The sequence below is a fragment of the Microchirus variegatus genome (assembly GCF_963457635.1).
Source record: "Microchirus variegatus genome assembly, chromosome: 4".
Classification (NCBI taxonomy): Eukaryota; Metazoa; Chordata; class Actinopteri; order Pleuronectiformes; family Soleidae; genus Microchirus; species Microchirus variegatus.
In genome coordinates, this window is record NC_139805.1 from 7647028 (window position 1) to 7666458 (window position 19431).

The 19431-nt window shown below is 41.4% G+C and overlaps 1 protein-coding gene across 1 annotated transcript in view; it reads left to right on the top strand.

The window, feature by feature from the left end:
- cachd1 (cache domain containing 1) overlaps positions 1-19036 on the top strand; it is a gene marked incomplete at both ends in the record, with an annotated part of 85339 nt that extends 66303 nt beyond the window's left edge. The window contains 17 exons of the mRNA XM_083888061.1: positions 666-789; positions 967-1084; positions 2858-3026; positions 3134-3276; positions 3865-4046; positions 4353-4463; positions 5465-5587; positions 6165-6264; positions 6487-6603; positions 6841-7001; positions 7126-7212; positions 8588-8704; positions 9286-9437; positions 9845-10006; positions 10829-10906; positions 11067-11168; positions 18792-19036. Of these exons, the coding sequence (XP_083744187.1) occupies positions 666-789; positions 967-1084; positions 2858-3026; positions 3134-3276; positions 3865-4046; positions 4353-4463; positions 5465-5587; positions 6165-6264; positions 6487-6603; positions 6841-7001; positions 7126-7212; positions 8588-8704; positions 9286-9437; positions 9845-10006; positions 10829-10906; positions 11067-11168; positions 18792-19036 (2291 nt within the window). The remainder of the gene's footprint in view (positions 1-665; positions 790-966; positions 1085-2857; positions 3027-3133; positions 3277-3864; positions 4047-4352; positions 4464-5464; positions 5588-6164; positions 6265-6486; positions 6604-6840; positions 7002-7125; positions 7213-8587; positions 8705-9285; positions 9438-9844; positions 10007-10828; positions 10907-11066; positions 11169-18791) is intronic.
- Between the last annotated feature and the right edge of the window lie 395 nt (positions 19037-19431).

Below are 19431 nucleotides of genomic sequence, written 5' to 3' on the forward strand. Positions count from 1 at the left end.
AACACTGTTAAAACAATGTTTTGATAATGAGGAGCAGTGCTACGCCATTACAGAGGGGGACGCTGCGCTTCTGAGAACGGATGTGCTGGATAGTACTGGCCAATCACAAGACTCTGTCTTCTGGGGGTGAAAGTTCACTCTGAAACATCGCGGCCGAAATACACTGTCAGAAAAGAGGATTTCTATCGGCTAGTTTACAGAAACTAGGAGGTTTTTGACCATAAAAACAAGTTAATATATGTAAGTAGACCTCCATAACTAACATATATGTGCAACAGGACCACTCTATGTGACCTTTAAGTTCAAGTGTGGGTCCTTATCTGTAAGGCAGTTTCTTTTCTCTTTTTTCCTTTTTTGTGCGAAGATATTCCGATTTTTCGTGAATCCAACTGGAACAGTTTTACCTTCAGCTTCAGACATGTTCAGTATAACAGAGGCTTAAGTTCTGTGCCGTTACACAGTTTATGCAAAAGACTATGATTTACATTTTAATAACCAGTCATCTGTCATTTTCACACAGATTCACTTCAATAATTTGTTGTTGCAGATCCAGCTTGTCTTTGAAACAGTTTGGTGTATGATTGTATCTGTCTCAACATGTACTGTATAAGCACCACCAGTGATCATAAATAACGTTGCTGACTCTTTTATTTTTTGATTCCCAGGTTACACCCTGATGCACCCGTCGCTGACTCGACCCTACCTGATGACAGAACCTCCCCTTCACACGGACATCATCCACTACGAGAATATCCCAGGATTCCCCGTGGTCAGACAGAACATCCTCAGGTAGGAATAAAAGGGGGAAAATGAACAACTTCTGCAGCAGAATGACATGCAGCTGCATGCATCTTGTGGATAATTCAATGATTTATAAATCTGTGTGTGTGTGTGTGTGTGTGTGTGTGTGTGTGTGTGTGTGTGTGTGTGTGTGTGTGTGTGTGTGTGTGTGTGTGTTTCTCGCAGCCTCCCTCTGGGAAGTCAGGTCATTGCTGTTCCAGTGAACTCGTCTCTGTCTTGGCACACCAACCGACTCAGAGACAACAGCAAAGCAGCGTATAATGTCAGCTACGCCTGGAAACTGGTAGGTGACAAACGTATTTTACGAGGTCACTCGTGACACACAAACAAACAAGAAAGATGTAGTTGTTTATATTTGTAGTTTTACAGTTTGTTTCTGGAGATTAATCTCACATCCAAACACTTGCAGATGGAAATGATAAAGTGGGAGTTTTTCTAAGTCAGTTTGAGCAGAGAGTTGTTGCGTGAATGCACAACAAATATTTGCACACACACACACACACACATTACAGAACCACATCTTTGTGCTCGAGGCCTGAATGACATTATTAAGAAGTGACGATACAACTCTATCTCCAGCTCTTTCATTTCTGTCTATAGCTCTTTATCATTACAGTACCCACTTTCTAAACGCAAAATTGAGATTTATGTTCCCCTGCCTTTGTGTCTCCACTAAAGCTGCCCCACCTTACATTAGTTAGTGTAATAAAAAACCAAGTGCTCCCACACCCAGAAACTGTCTATCCCACCAATCTGCTTTTCCTCACAGGCCCTCCTCTAAGTGCTTTGTTTTTGGGAAAAAAAAAATTGCAATAACATCATGCCATATGGGGTCTTTTTCATTTCTGATGGTTAAACCTTTGGCAGGAGAAAAAAATCTAACACTTACTTTGTGCATTTAACGTTTTTTTTTTTGTTGCTTTTATTTCACACAAGCCCAAACACATTACTTCTGCCGTGAGTTTGGCAGCTCTTTTTTGTTAAATGAATTTTCCAAAGCCAAATAAATGGCAGAATGACCTCAAAAGCATTCATTCAAAAGACTTCTGTCATTTCATCAACCACATATACAACAGTATTCACTTCTAAGTGTTTCATATTGTCCATAATTAAATGCAGGGGAGATGGATCTATTTCAGAAGCTGGTTTTGTTAGGTCTCGTCAAAATCCTCTTCACAGCCCCAATGGCAATGAATAAATTACAACACAAGGTAACAAAAATTAACTCTCACCTGTGGAAGCAATGAGGCTGTAAAAAAAGCTCAAACAAGCATTTGATTTGTCCTGGATGAAACAATTGGACACATACACACATACATCATAATGTTTAATGTTTCTTACTGGTGAATGAGCCACAGAGTATACAGTTAGTGATTCTCCTGATGGACTCCTCCAGCTGTCTGGCGTCGCTCGGTGTGTTAATGTGTTTTGAAAGCGTGGCTCTGGAGGCGGCATTGCATTTACTTTCACGTGTCTGATTTAGTTTTTTCAGCTCTATACTTTCGAAAACCTACACCTTTTAAGACAAAACACGTGATGCAATAAAGATTTTTCCCGTTTCCTATTCATTCATCAAACGCTCCTGGGTGTCTCAGAAAGACATTTACCGTTAGACACATGATTTAATAACAGAGTCTCTGAATGTAGGACCAGACATTTATCTTCTCTGGAAGACGCCTGCAGCCTGTAAAAACACTGACTGAGATGTCTGACGCTAAAAGATGACTGATGAGGATAGCAAGTGAGCGTAATGTAATGTCTCCCTAGCGTCTACTTTGGAGTGGAGTCTGTAAATTATATCAACACCCTGAAGTTTGTTTGTGAGCTCACACTGGTCTCTAAAGTTCAATTAGTAATTATGAGCAGGATGTAAAAGTATATACATTTCAGGAGCTGGCAAAAAAGGGAAGGAGACCCTAAAAGTTGTAAATATTTACGTATCAGTTTCCTTCTCCTTTTTTTCTTTTTTTTACTCCACACACTTAACCTAACCCAGTGCCTGCGATGTATTTTCTGTTCATGTGTAAAGCCTCCTCTCCTCTGTTTCATGCTGTAGGTTCAGGACACATCGTTCATCCTGTGCATCGTGTACGTGCAGCCTGAGATCCCAGTGAAGCAGCTGAAGAACCTGAACACAGCTCCCAGCTCCAAGCTGCTCTACCATCGCCTGGACCTGCTGGGTCAGCCCAGTTCCTGCCTGCACTTCAAGCAGCTCGCCACTGTCGGTAAGAAAAGCAACAAATCTACAGACTGATGTCCTATCAATCGCATACAATTTGTCTACGATTGTACATATTCGATGTATCTTTCTTTCTCTCTCTGTCTTTCCCAGAGTCCCCCACAGTGATGTTAGCAGCTGGTAGTTTCTCCTCTCCTTATGAGCACCTCAGTCAGCCTGAAACGAAGCGTATGGTGGAGCACTACACCGCCTACCTGAGTGATAACACCAGGCTCATAGCCAACCCAGGCCTCAAGGTACACAAGCACACTAACACTGCAGCTCATGGAAAGAAACTCAAGGGTTAATGTTGTTTTAGCTGACAGGTCCTAAACGACTGAGTTTGTATTAGTTGTGATAGTGCTTTTTTTTTTTTTTTTTTACTTTACCCAAAAAATTGTTTCTTACAAGGTCTGACGAGCATGTCTCACTTTAAAAATAAAAGTTCTGCATCTTTAAGAAACCGTCACATGGTTGTTGGCAGCCTGTGTGCACATTGCTGTCCTAGGGGGAGTATGGGGTTAGAATTTGAACTCTAAAGCCTCAGTCCCCAGCTCTGATTCCCAGGCTCGTCTTAAAGGCCCCCCTCCAGTCACCGCATCACCTCTTTCAAACTTAGAAGCTTGTCAGGATGTTTCTCAGGGCTTTGGGACTCATCAAGTCCAATCAGAGTTGTTTCAGATTAAGCTGTAGTCAGGTTTCCGTCTGCTTGAAAACAGGGATAATGTTTTTTTTTTATTTAATGTTGCCTTCGGTTAGATTTGCCAAACTCTCTAAATTCTTTCCGCCATCTTTACCTCATCTTCATCATCATCATCACGTGTCTCTTCTGTTCTCCTCTGCAGTCCTCTGTCAGGAACGAGGTTATGGCGACCAGTCATGTCACGGATGAGTGGATGACACTAATGGAAATGAGTAGCCTCAACTGCTACATTGTGCGCCGTTACATAGCAACCCCCAGTGGGGTGCTCCGGATTTACCCAGGATCACTGATGGACAAAGCCTTCGACCCGACCCGCAGACAATGGTGAGGCTTAGTGAAGGGCGGGTGGGGAGGTGTGAGTGAGTGTGTGGAGCAGCAGCAGTGGAAGTAGTTGTTAAAGGGGAATAAGTATGTGCAGCATTTTCCTGTGTAGTGATCCATCATTGTGTGCAAAGTTTGGCCAACAGTACATTACTTTATTCAAAATACAGTAAAGTGTAGGTGGTTTGATCGTCGGTGAAAGTTCAGTGTGTGGTCAAACATTTGCCAAACCCTTCATTCAACACATAAAAAGTTCTGAAATGACCCTAACTATGAGAAAACCCTCTTTTTGTACGTTGTGTTGTGCAGGTACCAGCACGCCGTGGCTAACCCTGGCCTCATCACCTTCACGGGGCCATACCTGGATGTGGGCGGGGCAGGATATGTCGTCACAATTAGCCACACCATCCATGCGTCGAGGTGAGAAAAAAAGAATACATAGTTCTCTCTATGTAAACCCTTCGCTGTCATTGTTTGAAATCCACCTGTAGTTTTAGTCCAGCTGTGTGAGTCACTCTTGGGATGACTGAGATAAAAAAAAAAAAGAGGAAAGAACGTGCAGATGTTCTTCTGTAATACGACACATGGTCAGCCACACCACTAGGCTGCAGCACCTGCCACAGGATCATGTATCATGACACACACATTCTCAAACTAAATGCTGTGAAAAAAGGGAATTTAAATGAAATAATCAAATGCAGGCATTTGCTCCTTCACCACCAGAGGGCCCAAGTTACAGACCTACAGTTTCTGTTTAATAGAAGTCAGGATTTTCAGGATTGGCAATTGTGTGCAGATCATTCACTTTAGCCCCCACGTTGTTCATCAAGAATCTCACTTCATGTTACAAGCCCAGACATTATTGTGGTCGCTTCATGTCTCAGCCCGGGAGTCACTTCAGGAAATAGTTTGAGGGAAACTAAAGAAAACCATTGACCAGTTTTGCTTTGTTCTCTGTGTTGTGGGTTGTGCAGTGAGTGACATAATAATCCTAAACCACATGGTCTGACTTCAGTGGAATAAAAAAGCCTTGGGTCTGTTAATTACATAATGTTTTTGTCACAGCCTGTGTGAGCTGGAGAACTGAAAATGCCTGTTACTGTTAGTGAGATTTACATGTGGTTCAGTGAGCTGCAAATGGACTGAGCATCAGTGTTTAAACAGCGTGATAAGACGTGTTTACTTTGGTCCATGCAAATGTTCAGTGTACACATAAACATTCACTGTGGGCTGTAGTACACTGGCTCAGTGAGCATATAATCAGACAGTCTGTGTTGTGTAAACAGATGTGTGTGTGTGTAGGTGCATGCGTGAAGCTCACCACACACACACACACACACACACACAAAAACAACAGTTAAACAGGAAGCTTTGTTGTTGTTTTTTCCTTAATCTTGTGCCGTGTCCTCTCTGTTCTGCAGCTCACTGTCGGCGCCCGGTTATGCCGTAGCAGTGATGGGCATCGACTTCACCCTCCGCTACTTCTACAAAGTCCTGCTCGACCTGTTGCCCGTCTGCAACCAGGACAAAGGCAACAAGCTCAGGTAAGTGCAGGATAGATGTGGAGGAGTGATTTGTTTCCCCGCTTCCTTTATGCAAATCACTTTCATCCTGTTCCCTTTTCCCCTTGAATTTCTCCTGCTGAAGCTAATTATCTGTTGTACTGAGCCCAAATTAAACATGCAGAGAGATCAAGAAGGAAAGAAAAATGAGGGAAAAGAGATAAGCTGATTATCAGAGCATTCCAGTTAGCGATGCAGCGTTGCCGCTGCCTCAGTCCTACATACTTCCTTCAGCTTTAATTTTCAGCCCCTTTCTTTTCCACCTCGCTCCACTACGTCCTCTATCGCTGCACTTCCTCCGCGCTCTCTCTGTTGGTGTTTTAGAGGTCATATAAAACAGGATTAGCTCAAAGGGGAGACGTGGGGGCGCAGAGGAATGGTGAAGGAACAAAGGGAAGCAGAATGGAGCGCTATTATGCAGATGAATGAAGCCGAACATAGCACTGGGGGGAAAAAGAGGGACATCATCATACAATAGATATTTAATCACGTTACTGAACTTGCTGTTATGAACCGTTTTTGTTATTAACCCTCTTTCATTTGTGTCGGCACATTCCAGGTGTTTCATTATGGAGGACAGAGGATACTTGGTAGCTCATCCCACTCTCATTGACCCAAAAGGTCATGCCCCTGCTGAGCAACAGCACATCACACACAAGGTAAAAAAAAAAACAGACATATACATATACGAACAATGCACACACAGTTACATCAAAACTCCTGACCAAATGTGTGGATGCTTTTCGAGGAAAAATGCTTCATTTTTGGGATTATCGCATTTCATTGCTGTGTACAACGTAGAGAAAATACTCAAAAACGCACTCATTTTCATCCAAAAACTGATCCTTTTGTGTTTCATTCCACAATTGTTCCTATAACAGGAGCCGCTGGTGGCCAACGACATCCTCAATCATCCCAATTTTGTCAAGAAAAACCTGTGCAACAGCTTCAGCGACCGCACTGTGCAGCGCTTCTACAAGTTCAACACCAGCATCATGGTAAGCATCAGTGAAGAGTGCACCTTATTCATATTTGTCAGTACAGTGCTGCTATCTAGTGGTGATCATTGGTTCTGCCATTCTGTATTATTATATTTATTTACAGTACCTACCCTGAGAATGCAATTTAAAGTCTGTAGCATCAAAGGTTTTTTGCACCATTAAAAATAAAGGAATATATTAAAAACTCCCAGATTCTCATTGGGCTGAAATCTCACTGTTATATTTTATTTTCAGGGCGATCTCACTAACCTGGTCCATGGTAGCCATTGTTCAAAGTACCGCCTGATCCGAATCCCCGGCACTAACGCCTTCGCTGGCATCGTCAATGAGACGTGTGACTCTCTGGCGTTCTGCGCCTGCAGCACCGTGGACCGACTTTGCCTCAACTGCCACAGGTAAAAGCTTCATCTGTGCAGTGCAGCAAAGCTGAGAGGTTTAGTAACAATCCACACCAGGGACATGGTCAGTGAAGCTCATTGTTGTAGATTATTATGGGTAACCATCATGAGTGTTTTTCAGAATGGAGCAGAATGAGTGCGAGTGTCCATGTGAGTGCCCTCTAGAGGTCAACGAGTGCACGGGCAACCTCACCAATGCTGAAAACAGGTCAGTGGACGTTTTTGTCTGAGCCTCACGGACACATGCTGCTACATTCATGTGCACACATTCTGCCGTGCTTTCTAATTATGTTAGTAAAAAGAACTAAAAGGAAAAACAAATTTCATGAGCACTGCTACAGAGAGCACTTAGTTTTCTGATTATCTTGATCCTCTTATTATGAAATGTATTGCTTAGCAGTAATGTAACTGGCTGTGTGAGTGTGTAGTTATTTCTCCTTTGTCTCTTAAGTGTATGGAGATGTTCAGTGGTTGTTATTTTTCAAAACATGTAAAAGCAGTTTACATAATAACAGAGGCCAATGAAAAGCAGAAGAAAAATATCGATTTCACATTAAATATAGATAAAATCACTACAGCCTCCTGCAATTTTCCAATCACAAGCGGCGCAACATTTGTTTAAGGCAAAACGCATGTCAAAATAATATTTTAGATGAAATATTGTCCTCACTTCCACATCATATTCTATCATTATGAGTTACACACAGTCATTTTAAATGAGTTTATGCAATAAAAAATAGTTGTTTCCTCTAATATTGTCAATCCTACTGTAATCGCAATTTCAAATTTTCAAAATAATCACAATTAGATGATTAATAAATTAATTAATTCAAATCATTCAGCCCCATTTTACATTACACTTTCTTCTATTTATCCTTGTTAATCTGATTTTTCCTTTAACCATCACCAGTATTGCTTTCTTTGTAGTTATTGGTTAAAATGCTGGTTTTGTAATGTCTCGTTAAATATCAACAAACTGTTTTACCATTATGTAAACTGTCGTATAGAATTGAGTGTTACAGTACGTCTGTGTACCTGAATGTGTCCTGCGTCACATTCCTCTTCCTCAAACAATAGAGAATGTCAGTGCTTTGTAAGTGTTTGTGGGATTTTCTTCACATTAACGTCTACACTCTCGCTGTTTTTTTTTTCTTGTTTGCTTGTTCCTGCCGTTCCGTCTGTCCATCATTCACCACTTCCTCTCCTCCTCAACCATCAGCAGCTTTTTTTTTTTGACAGCATGTCAATGTTTAAAATGCCAATTCCTGTTTTTATTTCAGGGGAAACGTGCAATTATCATGTTTGGCTGTCAGACTTTTCTATGTTTTGTGTCAGGCAGCGCAGAGGTTTGTCCTTTTCTCCGAGCTGATTTGCATACGCTGACGAGCTGTCAAAGGCTGTAGTGGATGTTTTTTTTTTTTAAGATTTCCTTTATTCATATATTCTCTTTTTGTTCTCTAACCTAATCATGTTTCATATAGGGATTTTTGATCAATATGCACTGCCTCTCTGCCAGTCAGTAGCTTCTTGTTTGTTTTTCTTACGATTGTCTGTGTGTGTCTGTGTGTGTTTGTGTTGCAAAGGAATCCCAGTTGTGAAGTGCATCAGGAGCCGGTCAGTCTGAATGTGATTGATCCCAGTCTGCATGAAACCCTGCCTCAGTGCATCAACACGCGCTGTAGCCAGAGATACACCAGCAGGTACACACTATACTCCACACGTGCACAGTCAGCATGAAGCGTATGCCTACAGAGATATAACACGTGCACCAGAGACGCATAAATCTGCCATGAGCACAGACTGTACAGTATATAAAAATGACTTATAGGGTGAGGGGATTACTGGTATAGATTAGTGCCACCCAGTGGTAATAAATTGGAAGTGTACGAGGTTGCTTTTGTGTGTATTACCAAGGCAGTGTTACTCTTTCAATCCAATTTATAGTATAAATTCTGACAAGAGCAGATTTGGTCATCATATAACATTTCTGTCATTTGTGTGACACCTTTATATGTTTGTTACATTTCCCGATCCAGTCTCTGAGAATGACTGGTGTACTTAATACACACAAGTGTGCTGGCAAAAAAAGAAACTAAAGCACCCTTTTTTCACTACAAAATCATTGATACTATGTTTATTTCTGTCTAAACTCATCAAAATCAACAATAGGACAAGGATGTACAAACAAAGCAAACAGAGGGACGACACATTGAGCTTTTGCCTTCTTCAAGGTGGCTGGTATAGAAATGTTCTGATTGCTGTGTTCTGTGCCTCGTTTCAGTGACTGTTTCGGTGTGTTGGACTGTGAGTGGTGCATGGTGGACAGCGATGGAAAGACTCACCTGGACAAGCCCTACTGTGCCCTGCAGAAAGAGTGTTTTGGAGGCATCGTTGGTGCAAAGAGTCCATACGCGGACGGCCTTGGGCTCATCGGTGAGATTCAAGAGTCTTTTATTATGATTTTTTATGCTACTATAACACTTTATACTTCCATATATAAGAATGTGTTGTTGTATTCTCTTAAAAGACGTGAAGCAATCGTTCAAATTGACATTGATAATCTGAAATGGACAGCCCTGGATAGTTGTAAATCATAATTAAAAGGCTGTTCATGACCATAATGTTCAAGGAAATGTATGATTCAAAACTAAGTCAGAGTTAAAACATGAAATAATAATTTCAAACACTTTAATGTCCACAAAATGTGAGAATGTCATATTCATAAAGTGCATTATTGTGAAAAAGAGCAATTTGAGTAATTTGTCTTGGTAAAATGACATATGCAGGTTTGCATCTCTGCTTATCCCTATATTAACCCTTTCATTGTCTCTTTTCTTCAGATGAGGAGGTTGCATCTCTGAACATGATCAAGAGCGCCCCCGTGGGTCCAGTTGCTGGGGGCATTATGGGATGTATCATGGTGTTGGTGCTGGCTGTGTATGCGTACAGACACCAAATCCACAGGCGATCGCATCAGCACATGTCACCACTGGCAGCTCAGGGTACGTACAGATAACACCACCTGTTCTCCTTCTTTCGTCTTGTTTAAATGTGGGTTGCAAAATGTGTTCCACCAATCAGCGTTCGTCAGTACACGGCTCCGCCTCTGTAGAGTTCCTGATAATCTGAAAACTCCCACGTGGGTTTTTCTTTCATTGAAAGTTTGGGTGATTTTGGTGGAAACGCACCAAGGTTTTTTCAAAATCCTGGCTAAATGAGAGAAGTCCCCGCAGCGGAAAAGGGGCTATATACATATTTATACAGGTATTTATGTTGAACCTTGCACCTTATTGGTCAGTGACATTGAAATGAATGTAAAATTGCAGCTTGTATTCAGTGAAATACACATTTCAGCTGCGTGGAGACGGTGAACACGAGGTGTTTGTAGTGGATTATCCTTCACTTTTCTTTTAGTGATGGCCCAAAAACAACAACAAAGGAACTCTGAAATGTCCTCCCTGAAATGATTGTTATTATTTCACCACCACACACAACGTTTTAAAGCAGCATGAATAACAAAGAGCCTGGCAAGTCCTGACAACAGAATCATACACCACTTAGCCTTCCTTCTGGCTAATCCTTGAATATGCCGTTTATTATCTGGAGCAAAGGTGCTAAAATGTTGCCTCACAGTGTGTCTGTAATTCAACTCCCAAATGTGTTTTTTTGGCTTTGTTTGGATATAGAAAGCCTGTCCACACGTCCTGCCTACTCACCATGCGTGAAACACTTCACAGTTTTCAGAATAGTAGCAGCGACTGTATCTCATCTCAGCCTCCTGTGCTTCTCTCCTCATGCTCTCTTAACCTTCACATTGGCTCCAGAAATGTCAGTGAGAATGTCGAACCTGGATAATGAAAGAGACGAGAGGGATGAAGACAGCCACGAGGACAGAGGAATCAGTGAGTTGTGCTTCAGAGGCTTTGAAAGCTTTTTTTATCATTATTTTCTGAAGTGATTAGAGTTTTTCAAGTTGGCCAGGTCTCGACTTTGTCGTATTTTGAGTGCCACTTAGCTCGGCCTTTGTTCTGACCCGTGTGCCCTTCTCTCTCTCTCTTCCAGTCAGTAATACTCGATTTATAGCTGCGGTGATTGAGAGACACACGCACACTCCTGAACGGAGACGGCGGTACTGGGGACGATCTGGGACGGAGAGTGACCATGGTAAGACGTTTGTTTTTCTTCTGCGCCACATGCATTTATCGATTAACAAAACAACAATCCAAACTTCTAGCTCTGGAGCAGGGAATGAGTCGGTTGCACGTAATGATTTGTAATGCTCTGTCATGGCAGAAGCAACTGCTTGTAGAGTCATTTTTCCTAGCCAATAGATGCTCGGTTCTCCACAATAACCATGGCAACGTGGTAGTCGGTGAAATTGTCTCTTTCTGGACTATTTGTCTCCAACAGAACGAAACACACTAAAATAACCACTCACCAAGTTACTGTTGTCGTGTAGCTTGAGATTCACCAACAGTTACTTTGACAGGTGTTCCACCCTGTGAAGGTCGAACATAAATACACATAATCACCCATGATTCATGATTATCTCTGTCTCTTTGCAATATTTCCTCGCTTTAGTCATGGTGTCACAAAGCCGTGTACAGAGTTTAGCGTAAAAGAATCGTCTCAGTCATTTATTTCTTACAAAACCACAAAATAAGCGTGAAAAAAACACTCCCTTAAGCCAGAGATGTCACAAACAAACCTGCAGATGTGCATTTACAATAGTGATTTTTAAAATGTGGGATCAGCAGCACACTCTGCACGCAGCAGCTAAACTCCTGGATTAGGAGGTGGAGTCCACAGAGATTCTTAAGGAAAGAACTGAGAGTGAAGTGTGAAGTGAACCTTTATTTATTTAAAGAAAGTGACATCACAATAAATACTTTATGTACAGATATTTTCATGGTTTCAAAATCACAGATTATAGTATTCCTTTTCAAGTTTCTTTAAACAGTTCTGCAGGTTTCTGAATATCCTCTGTTGGACATGCAAGTATATGCATAAACATGGTGACTGTAATTATTATCAGGTTGTATTTGACACCACATATAATATCTAATATGAATACAACCAGGGGTTTAATACACTAATAATCATAGCACTGTCAAATAACTAAATTTGCATCTTGTAGTTCAGTTTTTGAAATGCATATTATTGCCAGGTTTCAGCTCCTGGCGTGTTCTGTTCATCACAGCTCAGAACATCATTTTGGAGAACAGTCATGTGTAGAACTTGCAGGTCTGACACTCGATGAGGCGTGGGCGGATAGTTTTCACCCACACGGGCTCTCACCACCTACATGTGGACGCCATCACTCCACCTCCTGGCAGCGAGTGTCTCTGTTACTTGTTGCGTAACTGCACGTGACAAGAGAGGATGAATGTGAAGAGAGGAGAGTGTGGGCTACAGAGGGACGCGAGACACGTTGACTCAACCCGCGACGGGATAAAGATGTGTGAATGTTCGATAAAGCCGGGGGGAAATAGTTTAACATTGATTTGTGAGGTTAGTGTTATTTTCTCTGTGTCTCATTCAAGAGTAGGGCTGAACGATATGGACAAAATTTCATATCTCGAAATTCATGCCAGATATCTCGATATCGATACGATACGATATGACTACAGGTTCGGTGAAAACCAAGCATTTTTCAGAAAAATGAAAACATTATACAAAAGACTGTGGAAACTTTCCACATGGAAAGTGCAGTTTTATTGATCACTGCCAGTCATCAACATTAACATAAAGTTACCAAAGAATAAATAAAAAATAATTTTTCATCATCACATTTTTTTACTGCAGCTCCGCTTTATTTATTGTTAGATGCGTTATCAGTCATAGAAAGATTTTATCTTTCTATTTTATTTCTGTTTTTCCTACTGTGCAGCACTTGTACTGGTTTGTTTGTTTAAACTCGTGCTTTATAAATAAAGCAGTTTAACGATCCAATAAAATGGATCGTTAAACTGATGTAAGGTACGGTTGTCCGGCTTGACCACAGGTCTGTGGTTGTGGCGAAATGATCGATGATTTATGTTTTGGCACAACATTTTCCGCACTCATGTCACTTTTCTTTCTTCTTTTTTGATTTTCCCACTGTATGTCGTGTGTGTGAGTGTGCGTCTCAGTCTCCGTCTCCCCCCCGCCCTCCTATGTTTGTCATTGGTTTGCTTCAGCTGTCAATCCACAGCAAGCATGAAATAAGGTTTGTGATTGGCTGGCCGTAGTGGTGCATTCAAGGGCAATCGTAAAAAAAGATGTTTATTTCGACTGCCGGAGCTGTACATGCAGGGCGAGCGCGGGGGAAATCTATATCGTTTATATCGTCGCTTTTTCGATATTAATATCTTGAATGTTCATATTTCGATATCGATACGATAACGATATATCGTTCAGCCCTATTCAAGAGTCAGTAATTCAATTTAATCCTAAATATCTAAGAGCTACACTTTTTAAATGAAGGACGATTGCATGAGGTCGGTGCAAGAAAAGTGTGGATTATTTCTCTCGTGTCATAAAATAGAGATCAGTGACAAAGGCTAATATGCTATGTGTCACCTGAGGCAGGAGAGAAAAAGAACTTTGAATACTGGTGTAAACGTGTAGAAATGGAAGGGCAAGAGGACAAGGGTGGAGAGGAAAAAGTTGGGTATGAAATTCAATTTATACATTGATGCAACTGAGTTGAATCCTTTCTCTGCTCAGCAGCGTTAAGCCTTCAGTTTACTCGGCGTAGTGTGGGTTACACCAAAGTTGGCCGCTACGGCGCACGCCAACTCTTCATTTTCAATGGAAGGCTGGCCGAGCAGGTCCGCTTGTACACGCATTTGTATGACTCTTCTGTCCGAGAGCACTGACACAGTCACATGACCTTATGTTCATGGAAGGAGGTTTTTACCACGTTACAAAAAGACGATGTTTTTTGCCGTAGGACGTGAAAAAAAAAGAGGGAGATCGTTTTGTGAAGGGCAAAAGACGAGCCCATAGAGTGGTGACCCAGGTGGGGAAAGCCCTGCCGGTGATTCTGGTGGATTATGGGATGTTTGTCGAAATACGTGAAACACAGAGACTGACCAACGTATGTGATATGCGGAAAGTTGACGTTTACTGGCGGTACAAGTTGAATATTTTGGGTGTTGCGGCGAATTCTGCAACAACCAATGCACTGAACGCGGCCCCTTATAAACGCCCACTTATGTAGTTCTATGGTCGCACTCCGTCCCCCCGTGCCACGGCCTCACGCGCGAGTGTACTCGAGGCTTTTAGCCTCCAGGAGACGACGGCCTAGTTCACAGTGAGAACACACGTCACATATGCCAAATGTATCATTTCAAACGTATCAATTGTATCATGTAGAAAAAAAACGTCCTTTTGTGCATTTCTTTTTAGAAGTCTGCTACTTCTAACCAAACACAAGTAAAACGGTAAGAGTTGCATACAAATGGAGCATATCATTTTTAAATGGCAAATCTAAGCCACACAGGAGTGAACAAGTGTAACTTTTTTTCACATCTGGAGTCAGATAGCATAATAGCATAATAGGAGCTGAAGCATGTATCTGTAACCCTGTGGACTCTGAAAACTCCTGACCAGCTGAGTACTACAGATGCTTGTAAGTGGATTTTGACGGAGCCAGGACAGCTGTTATTGTTATTTTACTTTGTTAAGGCTAAACCAACCAGCTGCTGGTATCATGCCCGACATAGAAATACAGTGTGTGTGTTTTAAATCACCCTGTCTAAAGCTCAGCAAGAAGACGAATAAGAGTGTTTCTCTCACCTAATAACTCTCAAATGTCAGTGAACCTTTTACCTTATATCTGTCTCCAGCTGTTAAAAGTCTTCTAGTGTTCAAAAATTTCAAAGGTCCAGTCCTAATGAGACATTTGGAGTCCTTTGGTTTGTCTGTCTCTTTATCTCTCGACTTTAAGAGGGATTTGCTTGTCTTATCTGCTGCTGCTGCTGAAAGTTGTCAACAGGACAAAAATAAGCCTGAACTCTTGGCTCTCGCTTCTGGAAAAAAAAGAAGGATAAACTTTGCCAAAGTTGGCATCTACCAAGTCTGAAACATCTTTGAAGTATGTCTCCCTGTCTTTCTTATAATCCTCCACTCCTCCTCTCTCTATCCCTCCCTCGTCCCCACATTCGCTCTTTTCCCTTTTCTAATTTTTCTGTTTAACCATTCTTTTGAACCCAGGTTAGTCTTTGCAGAACCTGCCTCAGGTTGACTCTTTTACAACATTTTAACAACAGCAACATCGTTATAATGTGTCAGGAACGTGGTTCTACTGAGTATTTGCCTGGGGACCGTCAATAAAAAGCAAGCTTTTTGACTTTAAAATATCAATGCAAAGCTCTGTCTGGAGGATAAATAGTAAGGTTGTTTGGGCAAATTTGGCAAAAAATGCAGTAATCACCTTCACTCAATATGCCCCACATACACATTCACAGACATAATGCATTAAGCCCCTTACCCTTAACTTAGCCGTCACAATCCACTGCCTAACCCTTACCCTTAACTTAGCCAAAACCAAGTCTTAACACTGAAATGAACTTTCAAAGTTGTGTGGTCTAGTACTTCCTATGGTCAATAAGTTTTTTTTTAAGTCTATACACACATGCAAATCATTATTCGCTGGAACATTATTAACAGATACATTGTTGGTGTCACTTCAGAAGCTGAACCGCAATAAATAAAGGAAAATCATTTCCCCTCCTTGTTGTTTATAACCAAATGGTGGTTATTTCATGGTCCTGCGGGTCACGGTAATTAATCCAACTCAATAAATTACTCTGTGGAAGAAGGACATTTAAGCCATTAGCAAATGTTGACTGTGGTGGGGAAAAAATTGATTCAGATAGGAATCGCAATTCTAATCATCCACGATTCTGAATCGATTCAAAAATTGATTTTTGAATTTTGATTTTTTTTTCTATTTTGAAAAACCACACAAAACACCAATTTGTGTTATTTGTGTACAGTTTTTTTTGTAACTTCTGGGAGAAAAAGGCAGCTAGCCTAAGCTTTTATTTATTCAAATTATTATTTTTGTCCAGTAAGTAAGTTTTTATTTGCTTTGAAGTAATAAATGTTAACTTTTGTCTTAAGTTTGCCTTTGTGTGATATCATTATCACAATATCTAATACAAACTGTATTGTTTTGATGCCATAATTTGCCTTAACACACTATGCATTGTATCCGTTTTTGAATCGAATCATGATTCTAAGAATCGGAATCGAATCGTGAGCCACCTAAAGATTCACATCCCTAGTGGTGACGTGTTGTCAGCTGGAGTTAGCATATTAGCTTTGTGGCTAACACAGAAAAATTGGGTGATACCGACAGTTAAAGGTACAAAATGTAGTATTTATGGGTTTATATAACCCAAAATCCACTCTTTTATACATATTATGTGCTCCTGCATTGTCTAGTCGCTGTATAATAGTTTTTGTTTCATTTTCGTAGTGTTTCTAAAAATCATGTAAAATAACATGACCGCGGACTGCGGTTGCATAGCCACTGTTAGCAGCGAGACGCCATTTTTCTACCGGAGCCTGTAAGGACAAACGCGAGAGAACAAATCAAGCGTCGCTTTACTTGTAGCGGAAGTCCCGCCTCCTCTCTCTCCGCTTTCGTCTGCTACGGCCGCGGTAGCTCGCCCTCTCCCTCGCCTCACGAACCTCATCTGCTGACACGGAGAAAGACGACGAGGACGACATTTGACCAGCTGAGGATACTGTAGCGCTCAGGGAAGGGAGGGGGTGAGCAGAGGAGCAGTTCTTTGTTGTAAATTTCAGCCTCTCCTCTAGATGGCACTATAAACTACTTACTTCACCTTTAAGTTGTTTTGGCCTCAGTACTGTGACGGCGTCGTGAACTGAAACATTAATGCACTCACTACTGAGCTTCTAACCACACATTTCCCCTTTTCTAATACTCCATTAGATGAACTACCAGGGCTGTTGAACGCTAGCTAACTTTGTTAATTAATGCAGTTAGCAGAGGAGCGTGGGTGACCTCAGTCATCAAATAAAGTTTGGAGGTTATTAATTAGCCTGGTTTAAAGGAGTGATTGAGTGCAGAATCATGATATATCGGTGTCCTTATGCTCAATCTGTCATTTAATTATTCTTTGACCCAGTAATTAATGCGTGACAGCAGCTTCAGCTCCACTTACGCCGATGTAGGCGACACCAACAGCCATGTTGGCTTCTGACGCTGCCTCCTCCAGGCTCCACGTATGTGTAGGAAAGTGCCATAAATATGGAATGCGTCCTTTTCAAATTAGTAGCGTGAAAGCCGAAAACATACGGAGAAGATAATCTCAGCGGGGATATTTAGTTGTCAGTGTTCATGTAGTACCTTTTAGAAACACTGCGTGAGCTTTGAATTCAGATGCTTCAGATGTGTTCAACGTCTACGGCTCCAGGGTTTTATTTCACTAAGTAGATCCTTTTCTTCGTCTTCGCCCATTTCTTGGCACTGAGGCCTGTGACAAACTGGCACATTTGTAAATAGTCTTTATCTCCTGCTTGAAAAACTACAATGCACAGTGTTGTTGATTTACATTCCTTAACTGTTCAGAAAAATGTTCTGATGCATCATCTAGGAATAGAAGTAACGCGATTGTATCCTTCTGTTTGTTTTTCTGACATGTTTTCCATGAACTAGAGCAGGCTCATCGTACTCATCGTAGTTTTTCTGACAGATAGGCCTATTGAAACTGTTTCAGTTTATTTATTTACTGTGTTGTATTTGAAAAACAAGGAGGTGGATTACCAAATGACAGCATCAACACAATAACTACTATAGTTTAATGCAAGGATTAAAGCTTTATTTGCCATCGAACACAAATGGATCAGTTGAAAATTACAGCTGCAACTAACAATTATTTTGAGAATTGATTAATATGTTGAGTAGTTTCTTAGTTTGGTCCCGTGAAAATGTCAGAAAATGTTGAAACATACCTGGAAATGATGATGTTCTCAGACGTCTTTCGGTTTTAATGATTTCTTTGTCAAATGGAGCAAAGAAACCAGAACATAATCACATTTAAGACGCTAAAAAAATCTGAAAACTAGTCAAAATAGTTGTCGATTTAATTGATACAGCCCTAATGGAAATACATTAGTCGCTATTTACAACCTGGATTGAATATGCAGTAACCCTCTCTTAAAAAATATAACAAACAAATACATAAACGAATACAAAAAGGAAGGGTTTCTCAACTAATTTCTGCATTATGTCCCAACTTTCATGCTTTAAAAATATCATGACCCAATTTGTACTGTGAATAATATAATTTAAGATTGTACACTAGACTTGATGATGAGTCAAATGAGTCTCATCAGTTAGTCAAATAGATTATAAGATTGTTTTTGATTACAAGGCTTAAGTGACTCATGTCCAATGTTTTGGACTATAACTGACACAGATCACCACAGAATGTGGGTCAAGGTCAGATATGCTGTATGAGCATTGTTGTATTTGACATGGTGGTGGAGTGTTTGCTTTCTCTAGATCTATATCTCATTCTTCTTATAAAATGTCCCGCTTTAATACAGAGTGGCTTCATAAATGTGATATTTTCTGTTGTTACTGTAAGGTACTTAAAATCAAATCTGATCTGCGATGAGTCAGATGTGAACAGTGTGGCTTGAAATCTGAATGTAGCCCAAGAATGAGACACACTGTGGTTTAAACCGAGGCTGTATTCTGTGGTTTTTACAATGTTTTTGTGTGTGTGTGTGTGTGTGTGTGTGTGTGTGTGTGTGTGTGTCCAGGTTATAGCACCATGAGTCCACAGGAGGACAGCGAGAATCCACCGGGAAACAACGATCCGCTGTCCGCCGGCGTGGACGTCGGCAACCACGACGACGACCTGGACCTGGACACGCCCCCGCAAACGGCTGCGTTGCTCAGCCACAAGTTCCACCCGTACCGACACACGCACTCGCACCACCACCCCCTGCACACGCACCACCTACAGGCCGCGGTCACCGTGCACAGTGTGGATGCAGAGTGCTGATCCCCCCCCCCCCCCCCCCCGGGGCATGGCAGGACTTTTATTATTTTTTTACGAAAAAAAGACTATTTTTAAAAAAGAGCGTTGGGCTTGTTTACACAGTGGGTACTGTTAAGGATGGAGGAGGGAGGAGGAGATATTCCACAGCTGGACTTAAACCCACACTGCAGCTGAGACACTGGGACCTCCGTGTCAGATTGTGTGGGTATTTTTTCGCTCACGGTTGCTTTGTGCCAACATCTCCATCTCAACCTTAAACGAGGAACTGGAACCTAAACACATGATACATGGAAGGCCAGAGCCGACCCTCACCGGATCTGTGGACCTCTGTCGTCTCCAAACTCCGTGCATCTGTGAAAATTTGCTCCCTGAAGAGTGAAATTATTAACTTTCCAACA